Here is a 23,032-nt window from a genome sequence, read left to right as displayed (position 1 = left end):
TTGTCACGGGGGTCTAACGATACCCCATATTTGAGTGAAGTATATACGTTACTGAGGATTAGGTAGTGCGCATGCGTGGGAAAAATCCCACGTCCTGGCATCACTGCTACTGCCACGGGGATTGGGTAAATAATGCCATCGTACACGGACGATGCACGCTGCAAAAAATTATGTTCCGCACATTATGTGCGTAGCTACCTTTCTAGCCGCAACACCGCCGTGGCGGATGACGCCGCTGGCAAAGATCCTGGGACGGTGACGAAGACGTCCTCGGGACCAGCGACGACGTACCAACAGGCACCGGTGGCGATGTATCGGGAACGAAAGCGTCGGCACACGCTGCGTCGCATCGTCTCAGGCACCGGTGACGACGATTTTCCGCGTCGCGGAACCACGCGACGACAACAGCTATCGCATCAGGATGCCGTGAAGAATGCCTCTCCGGCAGGGCATGTCGGTAAGGCCAGGAGATGTCTTAGGACAAGAACAGACTTCCGCAGCGAAGACAACGCGTCAGCGTGTCGATCGGCTCGATGTTCCTTCCAGAATTTTAATTTTTCACGTCTATGGAACCGCGGATCACGTCGGGATCACCAATGTGGCGTTTAGGGATATTACGTCCCGGCCACTGTAGCGTGGAGGTTAAATAATACTGCCACGTGTATAGAACAAAGACTTTATTGTCTACGAGTACGTGTACGTGCTGTAGCGGCAGCGGACAACAAGGATCTCGCGCACGCAGGCGGCAACGCGATGCACGCGCCTCTTTTTCCTTGCGGGAGAAGGAGACACTATGGAGGGAGAGAGACGGCAGTATCCGCTCCCTACATTACCACAGCCTACCCTAGGGCCTAGACCATGAGGGTGTTGCCGGTGTTGCCACGTTGTTCGGCTAGTAATAGAGTCGGCTGTGGTTTTACTGTAGCGGAAATATAATTTTATTAACAATATTTAATAACTTTTTATTATTTACAATTTATACTTTTTACAATTATTTCAATGTCTTAACTTCTTGATGATCACTAAACTAAGTGAATGTTATAAGGAACATTTTATTGAAAAATTGAATACATGTGTATGTATGTATGCATCTGTGTATGTATATATGTATCTGTGTATGTATGTACACTTCTCATATGGATTGGTGCATACATAATGAGAATTCCTCCATAGGAAAACAACATTTTGTACAATCTTCAAAACAATTTACTTAATCAACCACGTACTTTCAATTGTGCGCAGTACAACATATCAACATCATATAGGTTGTAGTAACAGTAATAGAAAAAAATATCATTTTGAGAATTCCTATAACTTATGCACAATCCCAATAAATTATTTCTTAGTTTCTTCCTTTCTTGAAATCATGTACATACAGATTCTACGGAAATAATGATACATTTTCACGATGGAAAATCTTTTGGCAATGTTCTCTACTGCAATTACATTTCATTATACAAGGATGTCCCAAAAAGATGGGACAACTTGCAATATACATATTCCTCGTGCAAATACAAATCGAAAAGTCCTTTACCGTTTTGTAATCTGAAGCTAAGGAGGGAGACTCCGTGGCCCGTGCGCTGTGTATGCACTCACACAATCAACGGGAACCGTGTATGTATATGCGATGCACAAGAGAGACATTCGATTTCGTAGGAACCAAAATGAGCCTCGACAATTGCACAAATGCACTTTTCACGGGTATAAAACTCACGGGTAGACTTCCCTACAGGGTGGTCTGGTCCGTATAAACACCAATAAACACATTCTAATTGAAAGAATTAGAATTTTAGAAAGGATATTTCTTTATTTTTTATTGACATAACTGACGCAGGTGTTATATACTTACACAAATATTTCATAAAAGAGACACAAAAGGAACACAATTAATCGTATACGCTCTGTCAATCTTTCATTCGTCGCCCAGCGGAGATAGATTTTGTACTAACAAGCAGTGATGGGCAAAATTTTTATTTAAATAAAAATCGTGATTAAAAAAATTAAGGTAACAAAATTTTTATCGTTACTCAAAGCTTGAAGAAAAAAGTAACTTTATCGACGAGCGTCGATTAAATAACTTTATTCAGCGAGAATTATCCGATGAGTAAAAGTTACTTTTTGTATCATGGCGTTTCACTCATAGCGTTGCCGTTACTTTCATCTTTCACTTTTAACTTTATCCGAAAACTTCGAGTAAATCTATAAATAGCTTTGGGCCAAGTGTATTCTACACAAGCATATTCTAGCCTGCCGTGTGAGTTCTGCCCCCACTACGTCCTACTCGGCGACTCCCCAACATAAGCGTTTTCTACCTCTGTCCGTGTGCGCTCTGCTTCGGGTGTATCGGCAAATGTCTTACGTCACACGTTTACGATGCGACGGTCGAGTGGCCCAAGCCAGGTCAAAAATCTCAAATCCCAAGCAACCTAAAGTTTACGTCCTAAACGCGGAGAGCTGCATGATTTCTCTCACGCGCTCATGATGACCTCGTCCGAAACCCCGTCCGAAACCCCGTTCGAATCCCGATGCGACGGTTTTACTTTTTATTTTTAATTATTGTATAATATTGGCATTTAAGCATTTTGTAAATTGCCAGTAAAATGAAAGGTTCGAAAATATTAATTTAAGAAGCATTTTACAAAAATGGTTGATGTATTTATTCCTCTTTAATATTTAAATTTTATATTACACAAATACATATTCTCTTATATATACAAAAATTATTCTTACAATTAGATGTTACCTTTATTTTAAATCCATTACATTAATATGTTACGTACAGTGAAATGAAAGCTTGGAAGATATTAATTTAAGAATCTTATACGTACGAAAGACCTTTAGAAATAACTTCCGTAATTTTATGTTTTCTACAAGGTCACAGCGGCTATTGCTATCGAACAAAACTTTCTTTTACTTATTGTATACAGTTATTTCCCTTTCTTAATCTCGTTGTCAGAAGGTTCGACATTGGTCAACAGCCGATTTCGTCCGCGCGGTACTAGCAGAATTCGGAACAAAAGGGTCATAAACCTTTTATATTCCTTTTCCCATTTTCATTACTAACTTTTATGCAGTATGTTTTAATTTTTATGCAATTTTTTAAACTTTATGTATAAACTTAGTAAACCTCGTGGTATTTTTAACTTTTATGTAACATTATTTTAATTTGATTTAATAGTAAATAAAATGTATAATATAAATTTGTTAAATAGAATTTTTTTATTATTCTGTTACGAACAGTGTTGAATGGAATTCGATCTACTAACTAGCTAACAATTACAATTAATATTTTATTAGTTCATTAAATTAACAATTGCATTTTTTAATTTTCGAAATTACAAGTGAGCATTCATATTAATTTAGGGTTGGTTACTCAAATAATGCAATAACAATTAATAAACAATTTCCAAAAAGATTCAGTAATATAACATTTTTATCCGCAACATTACGTATGAGTAAAAATTGTTCAATTACACTCAAATTTGGACTAATTTTCATCGCGAGAATCTCTTCAATTCATTCATGACACTTTCATTAATATACATATATACTTTTATACAGATATACCTTTACTCATCTGTATACATATATACAGATATACTTTTACTCATCGGATAATTCTCGGTGAATAAAGTTATTTAATCGACGCTCGTCGATAAAGTTACTTTTTTCTTCAAGCTTTAAATAACGATAAAAATTTTTTTACCTTTATTGTTATAGTGGTAAATATTACGCGTATAACGCACACAGACGATTGAGTAAACGAGGAGGTATTAGTAGGCACAGAGAATTAAGAACAAATGCGATATATATTTAATAGACGAATGAGAGTACAGGCGCAAGACACAGACTCAGTCTTGCACGCTCCGATTTGAACGACAGCTCGGAGTTCTTTGTCTTCGAAACACGAGGCTCCGTTACACCGCATGTTTTTACTTCAATCAATCAGTAGGTCAGGTAACTAACTACCTTATTTACCTGACATTCAGCGGCGCCAAAATATGATTTGCATATTTCTAACAACCTTAATTTTTTTAATCACGATTTTTATTTAAATAAAAATTTTGCCCATCACTGATAGATAGTAATGATATACTTAGTCATGACAATAAAGAAACTGTAACATCGCAGCTTCACTTTTCTTTTTCTTAGATATATAAGTGTACAAGAGGCATATTTCAAATGCTCATTATAGGCTAAGATAAAAAAGTTGAAAAAAGTGTGTTACTATTTTTGTGCGTGTTTTGTCAAACATTTTCCTATACATTGTGAAACAACTAATTACAATTAAATCATTAAAACTTAATTATCTAGACTAATCCTTAACTTCTCATAAACATTCAAATCATTTTATGGATAACTAGCTGATGTACCCGTTCTCGCGCGGGCAGTTTCATATTGCAAATCATATTTTAGTTCGTATATACAGACTAGACTGCAATATACCGTGAATAAATAAGCAGCATAGAATTTTGGATAGTGCAATATGAATCACATCGATTTGCGGCTTTTTAAACTTTTTTGTCTGCCTCAGCTCATCGTTAGCTAAAGAACATTGTCGCTTGACTGTTCCTTCGACTAACTTTGGCCAGCAGGAATAAATGGCTGTTGAGCGCCGGGCGAGAGGCCAGCGACTGACGATCGAAATACAATGTAAACAGATAAGGAATGAAACGCATGAATGCAAATTTAATCTTTTATAGTTTTCAGTATACATTCATTAAAGTGTCACGAATGAACTGAGGAGATTCTGTCGGTGGAAATGAGTCCAAATACGACATCATTCGGACTATTTTCAATAATATATCATTTTCATCCGCAACATTACGTATGAGTAACAATCGTCCAATTACACTCGAATTTGTACGCATTTTAATTGGGAGAATTTCTTCAATTCATTCATGACATTTTCATTAAAATATATTGCAAATTGTAAAAGTTTAAATTTTCATTCGTGCGTCATTCCTTATCTCATCTACGTCTGTTTACATTGTATGCCGATGAGTCGGTCGCTGGCCTTGGACGTTCGGCGAGAATCGAAATCTCACCACGAGACGTAGGCCGTAGCTATTCCATCGTTCTCCTCACGGGTAGAATTGCATGCGGGACATGAGGCAACAGCGTAAGAAAAACCATACTGTCCGGCAACACTGTCTTCGCATAGGAAATACACAAACCCAGCTTGATGGTAACGGGGAACAAAATTTATTTGTGGGTACTGCCGCTAGATGTCGTATTATCAAGCCGTCCCTAATATCGATTTTGTGTTTCCGCTGGCGTCCGATTGTTTACATCCGCGCTTCGATCGATTCGGAGTTGGCCCCAAAGGAGTCTCCCCCCTTAAAGTGTCACGAATGAACTGAGGAGATTCTGTCGGTGGAAATGAGTCAAAATACATCATTCGGATTATTTTCAATAATATATCATTTTCATCCGCAACATTACGTATAAGTAACAATTGTTCCATTACACTCGAATTTGGACGCATTTTAATCGGGAGAATCTCTTCAATTCATTCATGACATTTTCATTAAAATATATTGCAAATCGTAAAAGTTTAAATTTTCATTCGTGCGTCATTCCTTATCTCATCTACGTCTATTTACATTGTATGCCAATGGTCGGTCGCTGGCCTTGAACGTTCGGCGAGAATCCAAATCTCGCGACGAGCCGTAGGACGTAGCTATTCCGTTGTTCTCCTCACGGGCAGAATTGCATGCGGGACATAAGGCAACATCGTCAGAACATGGATACTGTCCGGCAACACTGTCTTCGCATAGCAAATATACAAACCCAACTTGATGGTAACAGGGAACAAAATTTATTTGTGGGTAGTGCCGTTAGATGTCGTATTATCAAGCCGTCCCAAATATCGATTTTGTGTTTCCGCTAGCGTCCGATTGTTTACATCAGCGCTTCGATCGATTCGGAGTTGGCCTCAAAGGAGTCTCCCCCCCTATCGCATCTTTTTTTTTAATTCTATTTCTTAACAAATTTTGAAACTCCTAGGAGTTTTCTAAGGACAAGCTACACTTTCTATTTCGGTTCTTCTATCTTACTGATATCCTATTGCTGAAGTGATATATCATCTATGAAACCAAAAGAAAATCCTCTAACTATTTCATACAATGTATGAAATATCTCGCGACGGTTATTTTTTATGAGCTTTCTTAAATAATTTGTTTTCTTCCCTGTCTTATCAAAACAAATATCATGCAATTTTTCAAAAATAGGACAAATGTTATTTCTTGCTGTAAATAATATCTTAGATATAGCGTTCGGTGAAAAATACTTTTACTCGATCAAAAAGTGACATAAATAATTGTCGTGATTGAAACACAATTTATAAAAATTCTTGAAAACAGAAGCGGCATAACTTCCTGTCATGGATAATAATTTAGATAAATCATTCGGGGTGAACCCTGCCTTGCGGAAATCATATAAAAGCTGCTTTTCGCTTACTGATTTATCAGAACAAATATTATGAAAATGTTTTAAAGCAGAACAAATATTAGCTTTTGCTCCATTCAATATTTCAAATAAATTTGTCGGTGTAAAACCTCCTATTAAGAAATGATGTAAATACTTTTTTGTTTTACCTATGAAGCAAAAATCATGAAATCCTTTACAACTATCCACTGTTCATCACTAAAACAAACACTATGCAATTTTTGAAAAGCATCTTTGACATTAGCACCTGATCCGCACAATGCACACGCTATGTTGCTTGGCTTAATACCTGCATTATAGAAATCATGTAAAAGTTTTGTTTTTTTCTTTGTTACTAAAACAAACACTATGTAATTGTTCAAAAGCATCTTTAGCTTTAGCTCCTGATCGACTTAACACACTGGATAAGTTATGGAGTGTAAAACTTTTTCTTTTACCTTTGTCTTTAATAAAATGCTTTCAATGCCGTGTTTTATTTCCTTGCTTATCTGAGAAAGCACCATATAAATTTCTGAAAGTTTCTGCAGCATTAACGCCAGCACCATTCAAAATACTGGATATGCTAGACAGATTTATTCCATTTTCTCCTATAGTTTCCAAATATTGTGTTTTATTTCCTTCTGCGTCAAACCAAAGATAATATAGGTTTTTAAAAGCTCTTGCAGCATTAGCACCTGATCCATTTACCATACTGGATATATTAGTTAGACTTATTCCATTTTCTTCTAGAGTTTTCAAATATTGTGTTTACATATGGATGTTCTGTACTATATTGGATATAGGTTGAGAAGATCCATATGTATATTGTGGTATTGTATCAAGATCCACTTCGTCCATTGACGTGTACATAGTCATATGGAAATTGTATCTCAGTCATGTTTTTGAGGGAATAGAAATGAAAAAGTGTACATTAACAGTGTACATAAAAAGTGTACATTTATTTAATTAACGAAATCTTTTATTCTGTATTTCAACTGCTTTTTTGTACAAGTTAACATTTGTCTCATTTATACTTTCCTTCCTTATATTGTTTCGCAAAGAATATAATATGATTCCTTTATGTATAAAATTAATTATTTTATGTTTATGGTTACATATAAACGTAAATTGTACATAATGTTTGATATACAAAGTGGCCCACATAACTCTTAACAGCTCAATATCTCGAAAACTATGCCATCGATTTTAAAGTTCTTGGTCTTAAATTGCATGAATCTGAAGGGCCTTCTTAACTACATCAACGTGAAGTGGCCCCCCCTTCCCCTTTAAGGAGGGAGGGGTACCTTTATAATTTTAAATGGAACCCCCTAGAAAACGTTACATATTTAGATTCTACAGGAAAAAACAAGTAAATTTTCTCTCAAACATTTTTTTGTCAGATATTTCCATGATGAGATATAACAGTTTGAAGTTTCGACTTGTAGGTACTTACTTGAAGCGCTCGGAAATTGCGTTATTGAATTATACGTGCTTGAGTCCTTTGCTTACTCGTGAAGGAACAAAAACAATAATATTTACAATTCTTGAGCGCTCTTCCAACTTTAAAATCGATGGCATAGTTTTCGAGATATTTAGCTGTTAAGAGTTATGTGGGCCACCCTGTATATGAGAATTGTTTCGATTGTTCTATCAATAATATTTTTACATTTAATAATGTAATCTGTAATTCTATATATTCTGATTACATTTTGCAGAAATCCTGCATTATAGTTTTCTATAATAGTCTCAGTTGTATTAGTATTAGTATTGTGAACATAAATATGAAGTTTACAATACTACCACTTTACCGCAGATAGTAATTCGGTGTGTAAATATTGGACTAATTGGCTAGCTATTACTCTTTTGTATGGTTGTCTAATTATTTCTTACAGTTCTATATGTATTGCTGGGTTTTCTATAATGTCAGATCGTTCTTCATTCGATCTCACAAGATTTTTCCTCACAATTTGCATCCATACTGTGTACAATTACAAATTTCCCATACCATATTGAGCTATAGCGTGTATGACCGCAGCCATCGAATGGCCAAACACTTGGGCAGCATGACATACTTTCATCTTTTTCATTTTTGCTGCATTAATATGGTGTTCTGTAATCTTTGGTAAACATCTAATTTCCCGCGTTGTCTTATCGATTTCATACGTTGCTTTAATACAGCTCCACTTCGCTACATGCACATTTGCACCATCTTTCCATACTAAATTTCTTGTAATTAAATTGTTCCTTATTCCTTTCAATAGGTGAAATACATCATACAGGGAAATTACCTCGGCTCTGTTAATTATAATACGCCGTGTCGGCTCCATATTATTTTTTAAATAATATTCTCGAGTGTCAGATACGAGACTTTCTATTGCTCTTCTATTCGTTGCTCCTTGATCACAAATTACTGAAATGATGTTTAAACCTGTAATCTCATGCCGTGAAATCTGACGACATATACATACAGAATGCAGCGACAGATGCATACGATTTGGAGGTCATGCCTGACTATGAGACCAGACGCCGTGCATCTGACGTTAGTTTGTTCATAGGGTAAATTGCGTAGTTCTACTGCATTTGTGAGGTGAAGCTGACGTCAGAATATTAGCAGGCTCATCAATTTCTGACGTCACATCATGACACCAGGCCTGTTATATTTCTGCTGCTAGTTTACTGTCAGTACTGCTGTAGCAGACCCTCTAGCATATTTGCAGCAAATCTGCACATCAGGGTCTACAGCAGAATCTAGTAATATGTGTTTAGAGCAGGTCTGGTTGACTGGGACTGAATTAGTGATGGGCACCGTCGACTAAAAACTATCGACTAAGTCGATAGTAACCAACGTCTACTTTCAATCGACTAAATTTAATCGCTTGAAGCGACTACATCAGTCGACTAATATTAGTCGCTTCAAGCGATTCGATCGAACTGTCGAGCTATTGATCGCTATTGACTGGATTTTGTAATTTTTGTTGGCAATTGTAATTTTTCCATATATTTTTTTATGCATTACCAAGAACTGTGCAAATTATTGCTGATAACATATTGATTTTCATAAAACGTTTAGAGTAGTTAATTTTTTAAGTGCCAATATTAAATAGCTTACAAAAAATCAAATATTAATAATTGTTTAAAAAAACTTATTTACCATTTATATTTTTGAAATTCTATCTATGAACTAATACATTTCCAAAAGGTAAATACACCAATGGTGCTGAAAAGTTGATGTTATAATCTATACATAACCTATAAAGCAAAATTTCAGTCGACTAATAACTGTCGTCGATAGTATGTTGCGACTAAATATTCATTAATCGATAATTTAGTCGATCGTGCCCATCACTACACTGAACTCTAAAACTACACATTCGTCTTATAGGACTTCGTGTTACTCAGAAATATCGATTGTGCGAAAAATCAGATTTTTGTTGCCCTCTACGTTATAAGAACGATGAATTGAGAATTACATTCAATCTAACTCCAGTTCAGCTAGCCAAATTCTGTTGTTGTACGTATATAAACTATTAGTGTAAAACTGTAAAAAGTAAACGTATTGGAAGGATCCAGTCAACCAGTCCTGCTCTAAACGTATATATTATTAAATTCTGCTGTAGACCTGATGTGCAGATTTGCTGCAAATGTGCTAGAGTAAGGGTCTGCTACAGTAGTACTGACAGTAAACTAGCAGCAGAAATATAACAGGCCTGGTGTCATGATGTGACGTCAGAAATTGAAGAGACAATTGCAAATGCAGTAGAACTGCGCAACTTACTTTATTACAGATTAAATCGATTACACTTCATCTAAATGCATCTGCAAGCGATATTTAAGTACTTAAATGATTATTTAATATTAAATTACAAAATTAAATGTATGTGTTAACAAATATTAATGATATATGCTAATGAAATATTAACTTTTCTGTATTGCTGGCGTTTATATTTCTCCTATTTTATCCCTTATAATAAGAAATAAGTATATGTAAATATTGCACTGCTAAATAATACATATTTACATTTTATGCAACAATATATACATACTCGTAATGTTCAAAAACATGGCTGTTGTGTGCGCTGCCCTACGCTGCCCCTTCGGATTTTTCCGCAAACAATCCACGTTTAAAATAATAATGTAGACTATATTTATCAAAAGGAAGAAGTCAAGGACGTCACGTAAATTCACATTTTTATTTTTTTCATTTGAAAATATTGTTATTGAGTAGAAGTATGCTTAGCAGACATTTTCTTATAAATATTAGTGTTCGCGGTACACTATATGTATACATGAACGACTAGACACAATGGAGTGCAACGGAGTCTGAATTGAAGTACGCATCGAATGTATTGTTTATTAACATTACGCTACACCTTTTTTTGTTATGTTTGCAGGCAAATAATGTTCAAATGTGTGTGGGAACCGATGAGAAGGAAGAAAGAGTTGGTATATATTATTTTGTAAAAATTGTAAATATGGTTGAAATCGTATCGTAAATGTACATATTCAAGAAAAAATAAATATTCTGGAGAAATTTGAAAAGTATTTAATTCCACCTGTCTAATTTAAATAGAAGCAATTACAGAAGCCGCAAGGTTATAACGTAAGATTTGCTCCGTTTCTACAGCGAATCTGACGTCACGTTATACGGCAGAGTCGTATACAGACGGAACGGCATATACATTCAGATTATTCAGAATGCAGCGACAGATGTATATGAATCTGAGCTACTGTCTGACCGACTATGTCGTGCATCTGACGTCAGTCTGCTCATAGGGGAAGTCTTCGGTTCACGGCCTGTTAACGCTTCGGTTCAAGTCCCCCTGAACCTATGTAGTATTAGTACCACAAATCATGTTTAATACTGCTATTATGAACACGATCGTAATTATTATACGATCGTTGTTCATTTAAGGGGTTATGCGTACCTATAAATTTTGAAAAAAGAACGATTTTTGGGTTTTACTATTTTGTTACAGTACATCATTTTAGAAATATTGTATGAAAGTTTGAAGTCGATCCGACCAAAATTGGCGGAGTTACGCCCGTTTAAAGTATACGGCCTTGGAAGTTTCGGAGCAGTTATAAAGTGGTAGAATCCCTTACTAGGGGTGCGTGAGTCATGAATACTCTGCCACAATGCAAGTTATAGTAAATACACAAAGCTATATAAAGCCGTAATACTATGAATAACTATATATAACAAATTTGCATTGATTCGGTCGTAAACCTGACTTGAAACTTTAAACGTGTTTTTCTCAAAACTACGTTTTCAAGATCGGTGACCAAAATATCTCGAGAACCGCTGCACCGAACTGATTCAGCTTTGGTAGACTCATTTTATACATAAAAATCTAGTGCCTGATCGTGGCTTTTTGTATTTCATTGCGTAGTTTTTATTTTATAGATAACAAATGAACGATTTTTTTTTGCGAAAATCGATACTTCGATTTTGAACAGCCGCCATTTTGTTGTAAATTAATTTTTCAAGATAATGAACGATTGGGCACTTGATAATTTAATATATTAACTAAATTTGCTAGGATTTTTTATTTTAGATAAACGAACTCCAAGTTATAGTGGTCACCGCCAAACGCCTAAACTAAAAACGCCGCCGGGAGATCGCTGATATTTCCCCTATTTATTCGTATTTTCCATTGAAGATATTATTATAAGCACTTTAAAACGTACACTTTCGGAAAACAATGACGTGTGTTTACAAAAGTCTTCAAGTTTTTTAAAAACAAATTCCGATAGTACATGTCTTTTTTCGAGCTCGCAGGTAGGCATAAATCCTTAATGAAAACAAAAATGAAAAAATATTCCTTTTGCATGATAACTGTTTAAACCTATGTATATATAGATTAGCAAAGTACTGATTCTGTGTTGGTTAGAGACAGTTTAAGAAAAAAAATATTTTTTCAAATTTTCTGAGGTTTCCGCATAAAACCATTAGTGTCGTTGCACACAAAGAATGACAGCTTGCTCATGGGGTTCCACCACCTTGCACGGAATGACATTGAGCCAAAATTACTAAACGAAACTATCCGAAATTTAAATCCTACGAAGATTCGTAAGACTTAAGAAACGGACATTCCTAGAACATCTGAAATTTAAGTCTTGACAACATCCGTAGGACTTTCGGGACGGACCTTTCTAGAACATCCGAAATTTAAGTCTTAAGAACATCCGTAAGACTTTCGGGACAGACATTTCTAGAACATCCGAAATTTAAGTCCCACGAACATCCTAGGGATGTCCAAAGTAGACGTAGGACTTTCGGACATAAGCTGGACATAAAACGGACGTCCGTTGGATGGACGGTTCTATCTGGGAATAGTTTCGTGAGTTACTGTAGCACCTCGGACCTCTGGCTGCTGTGTGCGTAGGCGAACTTTAGCGAACAAATCGCGGATTCGGTGTCCGGCACGTCGCAATCGCGTGGTGTTCCTCGAAGGGAGAACTCGTCCCGTGGCATCTGTGATCTATACACGGTGAGTGATCCATCGTTGTTTGGTATACAGTGATCAAAAAGTATTCATACACCCTATAAAACAGAACAACTCTTTCAAAATTGGACCAAGTGACTTGAGTTTCTTTGTGAAGTTAGAAGGATTAATATACTAAATGATGTGTTAACAAAATGTTGAAAAAGTTGCACTTGGTTGGAATAATTGGTCGCGAAGAAAATAGTAAAGGTCGCTTTTTACGACTATTTTATCTGAGTTTGTAATGGAAATCTAACGAATACATTGCTTCGATTTATGTTAGTTATATTCATGCTGAAAATTTCATCGAAATCGGTCAATGTTGTTATGAGATACAAACGGTTGATAATGTTTAAAAACGTAGTTTTTCGCGACTTTTGACCTACAACGGTAGTATATCTAAAGATTCTTACATCTTTCGATACCTGTTACTCGTTTCTGTATTAACAGATTTCAATCAAAGTTGTAGTATGTATATAACTGACATAAATCCTCGAAATGTATTTATTAAATTTTCATTACAGTCTCAGAGAAAAGAGTTGTTAAAAACGACATTTACTATTTTTTTCGACATTCAGAAAAGTCGCCAATTTTTCACAATTATTTTAACACATCATTTAGTAAACTAATTCTTCTAACTTCACAAAGAAACTCAAGTTACTTGGCCCAATTTTGAAAGAGTTGTTCTATTTTTAAGGGTGTACGGAATACTTTTTGGACATACTGTATGTATAATTCGAGGTCCGAGGACGAGTTCCTTGGACGCGGTGAGCTTGCCGTTTCGCACGAGGGATTAATGAAAATTCTGTTATACTTGGCTTTCTTCTTTTGAAAGTAAACAGGTCTGTTGTTTGCGAATACTGTGAGCCCTGTCGATTCTCTTAACATGCGATGATTACAGTTATCGTGATACTCGGAAATTACAGAGATTCCTTATTCCACAACTAACATTTTTTATCTTCAACCTTATGTACACGCAACTCTTATTTTTACACGGCAGATACTTCCTCAAAAAATTGTGCGAACAAAATGTTTCCTATAGTAAAATGGGAGATATGTTCCAAGTTATTAAAAAACCATGTAAGATGAAATAAAAAATTATATTTCATTCAAAAAATCGTGTAAAAAAAGTGACGAAAATTTATATGTAAATACAGTTAAATATTCGACAGCAAAATAAAATTCATACACATTTCAATTATATTATAACTAAAATAAAATTATTATCACATAAATATCGCAAAACGAAAAAATTAAACATTTTCAATAAAAAATACTAAAAATACTTAATAATAATCGCATATGTTTACGGCCAGGATCTCCCATATCTGCCAAGTTTCAATCCAATGGAGATTTTCGTCCGGTTATGAAAGTTTGAATAGATTGACTGCATTCCAAAAGTTTTTACGGTATTGACATTTCTGTCAGAAAATCTGTTTCTTCTTTTGCTCTTCTGTATAAAAAAATACAGACGGTTTTTTTCTTGCACCGTGTTAAAGGAAATAAACCGTGTAAAAAGAAGGAAGGCAGTTTTTTTTCTTCGACCGTGTATTTTCTTGTTAAGAAAGGACCGTGTACAAAGTAGTCAGGTGTATTACAATTGAACTGAACTGTTCTTCTCGATTCATTTTTGAATTCGTAATGAATCAATAAATAACACGTCGACCGCCACAGTGAAAAAAGCTGCGCGTAACCAGACACACTTTATTTTGTTTTTACAGTCATAAATCGTTGAAAATGTATGGGATTTGTTAACAGAGGCTGTTGGTTGTATTTCAAATTATACTACAATATTAAATATTCTTCAAAAATTTTATAACTCTGGGATGGGAGGGGGGGCAAAATCCAAATTTTTTTTGTAGGGTGGGGTAAACGCCACTTTTTTCCGCCCAGGGGGGAGGGCGGCAAGTGCTCCCTTGGCCCCCCTTGACTACGCCCATGGCTGTCGGGCGAGTCGAGAATGCAACTTCTTCAGCAACAAACTTGATCACCTTGAACCATTCAAGTTGACTGTACTGTTTCGTCTCATGGTCCATGGTACGTAATTATTTTGTCCGACCATCGATACCAAGAACTCAATCTGAAACGCTATTTTTATTTACCTCCTTATCGTGTTCCTGTTCAGCCTCCAATTACAACGCATTTCTGGATACGCAATATTTGGAAAACCTTGTAGATGTACAGCATTATTATAAAATTAGACGAATTATTATCATATCGTCGAACGTAATACATACATATCGTAAGCTTATATCGTCTATGATCCGGTTGATGTAAATATCGTAATACATACATATCGTAAGCTTATATCTTTTATGATCCGTTTTGTACACTCATAATTTTGTACATGACAAAACGCAACTGCATAAAGTGTGAAAAAGTAATTTGTCATGGCAATAGAGTGAATGCACATCTGGATCGGTGGAAATTTCTTAAAAAAACCTTTCCGCGAGGTTGTTTACGACACTGAAAATTAATGTTACATTTTTTTCATAATAAAGTAAAATTGGGACAGAAAAAGTAGGCTTGTAACTCTTTCAAAATTAATTTTTTATACGCCCGGCATAGAGATATAATTTTCTTTTTTGTAACACAATAATTAATGTTCGGGTAGTCATGATAACAAATACATAGACATTTCTTCTGATATTTTCTACGATGCGCGTCAGAATTTAATGCTCGTGTTCGGCTTGACATTGCACGAAGTCGTTAGCTGCGCGTCGATCCATTAAAATCAACTCTTTCAAGAGTGTTCTGCTGTTATATCCTGTTATATCCTATTGTTAGAATATATATTTATTATTATTATAAACAAGAGTGATTTCCTATTTCTCCCGTTCCATATCAAAACTACGTACTTCACCGGTAAGTTTAGACAGGGCGTGCTTTAGCACCTTAAAAGAACCAGGACCCGAAATTATAAGTAGAATAACGACCGCAACGCGGAACTTAACACTGCAATGCGCGTTGCACGTGTATGGACCTGGCTTTACGTCGCGCGCGGTATATCTCAAAGTCTGCCGTAGCGAAAGGGTTAAAGGACTCATTCGCGACGCTGGTTTTCTTTACGAGACCGTGATATCGTCTTTACTTATGCTTACAAAAAAATATTCTTAAGTCTTAATCGTTTTCCGCGGAGTCGATAGCGCGAATAACGGTAATTAATCATTGTATTCGTAAATACTCATTAGCAGTGCAGATAGTTGATTTAACCCTTCGAACTGAAACACACTGAAGGCGGTTTAAGGGTACCCTCCGGTCAAAACGCTCGACAAGTATGTGATTTTCAAGAATTTATAAAAAGACAAGGGAACAGCATATGGTAAAACACCGGTTTGATCCTTGTTGCTACATATTTGAAAAATACAAAAAAAATGTTATTGTTTAAATTTCAAATTCGAGGTCTTAACAGGCACCATTAGAACTCATGATAGGATTGTCTTAAGTCAAAAAAAGAAGAATATTCTTAAAATACGTGTTAATGGCTATCGCCTTATCTATCCTCGATCCAAAAAAACAATCTTGCAATCTTTGGCACCTGTTTAAACAGAATGTTACAAAAAAACGGACTTTTTCATATATAAATTTGTGTATAAAAAAAAGTGAGTGATCCAAAGTTACTCTTCGTAGGTAACGCGATAGCGACGTGACTTGTGAACAAAATTTCACAAGAATTTTTAAAATCAGCCTATAATTAAACTTTTTATCGTGGCGCTCGTGGAAAAAAATCACATTCCGAGAAAAACGCATTTAATGTTTTTTTTTATTCTCGATTTAATCATACGTACATAGATCAATGTTAAAGGTTTTCACCTTTAATCAGCCATTACTGTACCATACAACAACCCTTCCGTGACTTTATATTCCACTTCCAACTCGCTTTTTTCTTTTTTTTCGAGCTATTTTATCTTCTTTTGATGCGCTCGTACTACGACGGTTGGCTTCCGCGATACACCCTAGGTCTCTCTCAACGGCAACATTTTTAGCGTGGCGACCGATATTAATGCCCAATAAGTCCACAATTGTTAGTAAAGGTTTGCATCCTTCGTTAAACACGCATACCGAAACCCAGGCCGAAATTTCAAGAACGTTTCTTCCACAGAACATGTGTTTCGGAGTTTCGGAGCGAGCTGCCATATACACTTATTGAATGCTTCGTTATTGTTCTGAGTATTTCTTCCTATACAACGTCTTAGAAGTTCTTTAGAAGTCAAGGTTTTGTATACTGGTTTTACAATTTCTTATAATTCTGGATCTAATGGAGGCTTGTTCGAGTATTTTTGTTCAAATGACCGTGTTGTAAATATATGCTTTTCGAATCTATACTTTTGCAAATTGTTGACTGAAACGTTAACATAGCATTCTTGAGATGCTATATGATGGAAATTTGCAAAGAAAACAATCGATTTTTTTGAAAACTTTTGACCGGAGTGTACTTTTAAAGGTGCTTTAGACTAAAATAGCCATAAAATGGACGTCGTCAAGGCGTCATGTATTATCTGGGCATATTCCTGTTCAATAGACTATACACTATATTTCTTAGGAGCCTACAGAATCTCCTACTGTTTCTGTTCCAGAACCTCGAGCACAGCGATGTGGAAAGTATTGTTAACTCTGGTTCTGGCCAGTTATTCTCTGGCTGCACCTCAGGAACAACCGAACTCAAATCTAAATGCCACGATATTGAACGTGTCTGGGCCCCCTCCCGACACTCAGCCGCCCATCGGTCGGGAACATTCCGATGATTTGGACTCCACGATCTTAAATTTGCTCACGCAGCAGCAGAGCTCAACATCGTCAATTTCCTTAGAAACGCAGAAGCAGCCTCAACCACAACCGGAAGACTGCGAATGCGTACCGTACTACCTTTGCCGCAACGGGACCATTGTGATTGACGGAGTTGGGCTGATTGATCTTAGGGATGAATTTACCCAGTGAGTTTTTCAAAGACTAGTTTCTAGGACAGAATAAACAGTGTCTTTATGACAATACAGGACTAATAACGATAACTTCTATCCCTGATAACCAATTGCGTACAAGTTTCGAGCAAATTGCCAGCATTAAATGACAAAGTTGTCTAAAAAACCATAGCCATCTGTTTCCCGCTTTTGACTTGGGTTTTGCAAGCAATGCAGCTTGCATGACCATGATCAACATGATCTATGTCAAATTGAGAGCAAAACAAGGTTTGTTACTGTCAATTTGCTGCTTATCTTGATGCCAATTTGCGAGCAAGATGTTTATAGCAAATTTTACATCAAACTTGTAGCCATAACTTTATAACAAGCATTGGAAAAAATTTGGCTTTGCAAGTTTGGCTGACTGGGATGATCAGAATGAACACAAACTGTTCAAGCGTGTTTGCTTGAGGATCGATCTGAAAACATTGATAACATATGTAAATACAGTACGGCACCGGGCATTGACCACCACATAGTCGGAATGCTTCAGGCGTTGGCCACAGACACAAGAAATTTCCTACCAATTACATTCAAGCACCATGAGTGTCTATAGTTCATAGAGCTGTGAGGGTGCCTATATAGAAGGGCACCCTAAACTGTTTAAATCGTACTTCTACATTACATAAATTTATGGAACTATCCTAAAATTACACAAATCCGTGCAATACGTGTATGATGATGTACATGTATTATACATATGTATACATATACAGGGTGAGTCACCTAACGTTTGCACATCAATTATCTTTGTTGTTTTTAAAGATACATCAAATGTCTCAAAGATAAAGTTAAATGGTTCAATGGGGCTGACACGATATCAAAAAAATTTTTGGTTTTGTCATTTTTTTTGGAGATATCAAGGTCACCTTTATTTTTTAAAATGGAATCACCTTTTTTTAAACACCTACAGCGATAGTCCCTTTCATTAGGAATTCAGTGACTATCATTATTCAAGGTCATTCAAGGTTACGGAAAAACGGATGGTTCCATTTCAAAAACCGAAGGTGACCTTGATATCTCCAAAAAAAATGACAAGAACAAAAATTTGTTTGGCCTCGTGTGAGCCTCGTGGCCTATTTAACCATTCAACTTTGTCCTTAAGACATTTGACGTATCTTTAAAAGCAACAAAGATATTTGAGGTGCAAATGTTAGGTGACTGCCCCTGTATACAATATATGTATACGTATATATGTATATATGTATGTATCACTGTTTGTGAGGTTATGTGTGTTTATTTTGTGATGTGCACGTGTTACACTGCACTGTAGCCAACGAGATTACTCTCGAAGTCTATTGAATAAGATTATTGTAATTCATAAGTAAAATTATATTTATTAACAACAGCATCAGGTATTTCCGCCGTAAGAGAATTGCTTGGTACTCCTTCTTATGACGGCCCTGACAAGCTGGCCAACGCCCGAAACGGCTAGGGGCCAACGCTTCGTTTTTGACAACGCCTAAACGAACAATGCTCGGTGTCGGACTGTATTCATCAGCTAAGAACAAGAATACTAGGAGTTTCACACGACATATCGTCTATCTCATGATTCCGCATTCTTCGTAAAACTGTTTTTAGGTGCACTCCCTCCTATCTAGATGTATTTCTTTTAGAACATCATTATCTCCTGAATTACAACTCTGAAATGTAAACTACAGTAGATTCACGTTAAAGTAACGCTGCGAGACTCTTGAGATAGATTTTTCCTGGATATGCTACCTTTAACGTGAGCCAATGGGCATGCAGGATCTCGTGGCAGTTTGGTCGATCCACCAATTGGATCAAAACTTTGGTTACAGTAGGCAACTGATAGTGGGGTGCGCGTACCTGTCTGAGTTATGGGTGTGAGTTGGGGCGTTCCTACCGCTACTTTAACGCGAGTCTACTGTACTATCAAGACGATTCTAGTGACTCTCCGCGCCTCCCCCCCCCGCATGAGTACTTCACTTCCTCCATGTGGCCCGGGCCTTAAAAAGTAGGAGCGGTTGGAAAGTCGGGGGAAATATTCTCCTCGGGTAATGTCCACGGTAGTCTCAATTGCTCAAATGTGATAGCCACCGGCGCCAAAGCCAAGGCTGGGCCTTGGAGGGGAGTATTGAAATTCCCCTCTCCCGAGCGACCACGTTGTAAACTAAACTACTGTACTATCAGACACTAGAAAATTATAATCTCGTAGAGCACAAGACACGTACAATACAGGTCTCTATTATCCGATTTAGGTGCACAAACTATCTAGACCGCTGCTGCAAACTGCCGGACCAGCTCAAACCTGGAGAACAAATCATGCCACCTCCTACTGAAAGAAAGGGTTGCGGGCAACGACACCCTGATGGTGTTGGTTTCCGGATCACCGGGCACGACAACGAGGCTCAATTCGGCGAGTTCCCGTGGATGGTGGTGATCTTGAAGGAACGGATCGGTGATGGTAAGCAGAAGCAGTTCAAGTACCAGTGCGGTGGTTCTCTAATCCACAAACAGGCCGTATTGACAGCCGCTCATTGCGTGGTAGGGTACGTTTTCTTCGTCTAATAACTTGTCCTCGTTGCACATTGTGGAACAATCATCTTGATAATTCGCCGTTAAATAGGATACAACCGCAGGAAATAACAATTCGAGCGGGTGAATGGGACACGCAGACAATGAGCGAGATCTTTCCGCATCAGGACCGCAATGTGCAAAAGGTGATCGTCCATGAGAGCTATCATTCCGGTTCTCTTTACCACGACGTCGCTCTGTTGATCTTAAACGAACCAGTTGAACTCGCGGAGAATGTCGATATCGTATGCCTGCCAGCATATAAGACCGTCTACAATGGATCTCGATGTTTCGCCAGCGGCTGGGGAAAAGATAAATACGGTAAGTACATTTATATTCTATTCAATTAATTGTGAAACCAGCTGCTCCGTTTGTTGTCCATTTGGAATATATTCGTTGGCCGTCCTGATCGAATTTAATTGACGGAACAATAGGCTTCCATTCAAAATCCGCTGTTTATGGTACACAGGGTGTAATAAAAATATTGGAGGACCCGGAAATGGAAGACTCGTGAAGTGATTTGAAACAAGTTTTTCCTTAGCAAAAATGTTATCTTAGGCTTTGCTAACGAGATATTAACAAAAAACCCTGACCAATCACAGCACGAGTCTTCCGACCGATTTCTCGCGGTAACGTTGGCTACTCGCTGCGATTGGTCGAGGTTTTTCGTTAATATCTCGTTAACAAAGCCTCGGATAACATTTTTGCTAAGGAAAAACTGGTTTCAAATCACGTAACAGGTCTTCTATTTCCGGGTCCTCCAATATTTTTGTTATACCTTATATACCTCGGGTATCTGACTGTAATGATCGTTCTAGGTAAAGAGGGTTACTACAGTATAATCCTGAAGAAAATTGAATTGCCGATCGTCCCGCACGATACATGCCAAAGTAATTTACGCGAAACCGTATTAGGAAAATATTTCCGTCTTCATGAGAGTTTCATCTGTGCCGGTGGAGAGTCTGGCAAAGACACTTGCAAGGTATGACAACAGCTTAAGTGTTCTAAAAATTTCATACAGCGGTGTGGTATTGTACTTCATATGTGACGTATGTAATTTGCTTCATCAGGGTGATGGAGGAAGTCCTTTGATGTGCCCCAGCACAAGCGATCCCACCAGGTACGAGCAAATGGGCATCGTAGCATGGGGAATCGAATGTGGTAACAGCACTGTTCCAGGTGTCTACGCTAATGTTGCTTATTTACGCAACTGGATCGACGATCAGATGGTTGATAATAAACTGGATAATACCGTTTACAATATTTAACCTGAAAATAGACCGACTCGTTCTGTATGGCCGTTGTAGGAATAAAGATCAACTACAATCTTACTGAGAACATTATTCTTATTATGCAACTCGTACGGTATATGCAATTTCTTAATATCTTGTGGGAGTGATTAAATTAGACAGTTAAGTATGACTAGTTCTTAGAGTTGGAAATCGAATCTATAATAGAATACAGAGGAAAATGACCAATATTGACAAACCTCGCCAAGGGTGACCCTAGATTCTATATTCCAACGGTTCATATGAAAAGCTGTTTAAAAGGCTAGCAGGAAAAATTAACTTTTCCGGAACTGGTAATGGTCATAAAATAAAATTCTCTCGTAGCCCGCGCACAGAAGGGTGGCTTCTGCACGTGTCTCCGGCGAATTTTACTGAAAATATTCAATTTATTGTGAAATAATTTCGCGCTACTTCATATAAACCAAACTTTCCTTTCTAAAACATATAATAGTCATTGTCAAGGACAATATCTACCAAACGTTGATCCAAGAATTCCCATATTGTGTTGGAAATTAAATTTCTACGAATTTTTCGCATAAAACTTTACTGAAGCACATTTAAATTAGATAATATTTAGTTAAAACAATAGCCATAAACGGTATTCGAGTGAAATATCACCCGAGGGATTCTTTCGTTACTTTTTTTTTTTTATGACGTTACTATCATAAAGGAAATGTCATCGACTTGTGTTTTACACATAATATGATATTTTAAACAAATACATCAAGTCGGAACATATTTAGAAAGAAATCAAGCATAATACACTATCTGAAAACAGAAAATGGATGAATTTTCACCCGAGTTCTACGAGCACTGGATTTTAGAGGCGTAAACTGCTCTTACTTGTAAATCATGAGTGATTCGATGACATTCGTTCCCAATCGCGGTGATTTTTTACAGTGATTCGTGATTTTTCATGATTGTCTCTGATTGGTGGAGAATATAACAACAGTTCTTTGTACGCGTCACATAACCTCTCAGATAGCACACGACGTCTAATGACGCCTTAAAGGCGCCTTAGACCTAAAATAGCCGTAAAATGGACGTCTTCAAGGCGTCATGTGCTATCTGGGCTGTATATTTTATATTAATTACATGAATTGCATAAAAACAAAAATGCTAGTGCGTATAAAGTAAAGAAATAATGAGGAACAATGAAGAACAATAAATATATTAATGATTATAAATTCTAATCAACAATATATGTTGTATAATTATAGCAAATCATTCTTTACAATTTCATTTTTTCTACTGATTTTTCAAAACGCAAATATCAATGTAATTCATTTTCAAAGCATATTGAATATTATGGATGGCGTGAACTGTTACTTGT

At 36.7% G+C, this 23,032-nt stretch overlaps 1 protein-coding gene across 1 annotated transcript; it reads left to right on the top strand.

Annotated features, from left to right (window-relative positions):
• The first annotated feature begins 132 nt into the window (after window positions 1-132).
• On the top strand, window positions 133-21,678 carry LOC107192641 (transmembrane protease serine 7-like). Its single transcript, XM_015581948.1, has 6 exons — window positions 133-512; window positions 17,492-17,848; window positions 20,095-20,385; window positions 20,463-20,731; window positions 21,229-21,392; window positions 21,481-21,678. The coding sequence occupies exons 1-6, from the start codon at window positions 133-135 to the stop codon at window positions 21,676-21,678; spliced, it is 1,659 nt and encodes a 552-aa protein (XP_015437434.1).
• Window positions 21,679-23,032: the final 1,354 nt, after the last annotated feature.

The sequence above is a fragment of the Dufourea novaeangliae genome, unplaced genomic scaffold, assembly GCF_001272555.1.
Source record: "Dufourea novaeangliae isolate 0120121106 unplaced genomic scaffold, ASM127255v1 scaffold393, whole genome shotgun sequence".
NCBI lineage: Eukaryota > Metazoa > Arthropoda > Insecta > Hymenoptera > Halictidae > Dufourea > Dufourea novaeangliae.
This window is presented reverse-complemented; position numbering and strand designations above follow the sequence as displayed.

Coding starts and splice junctions, on each gene's coding strand:
- LOC107192641 (XM_015581948.1), top strand. CDS start 133: ATGCCATCGTACACGGACGATGCACGCTGCAAAAAATTATGTTCCGCA. Junction 17,849..20,094: donor CTTAGGGATGAATTTACCCA/GTGAGTTTTTCA, acceptor TATCCGATTTAG/GTGCACAAACTATCTAGACC. Junction 21,393..21,480: donor CTGGCAAAGACACTTGCAAG/GTATGACAACAG, acceptor TTGCTTCATCAG/GGTGATGGAGGAAGTCCTTT.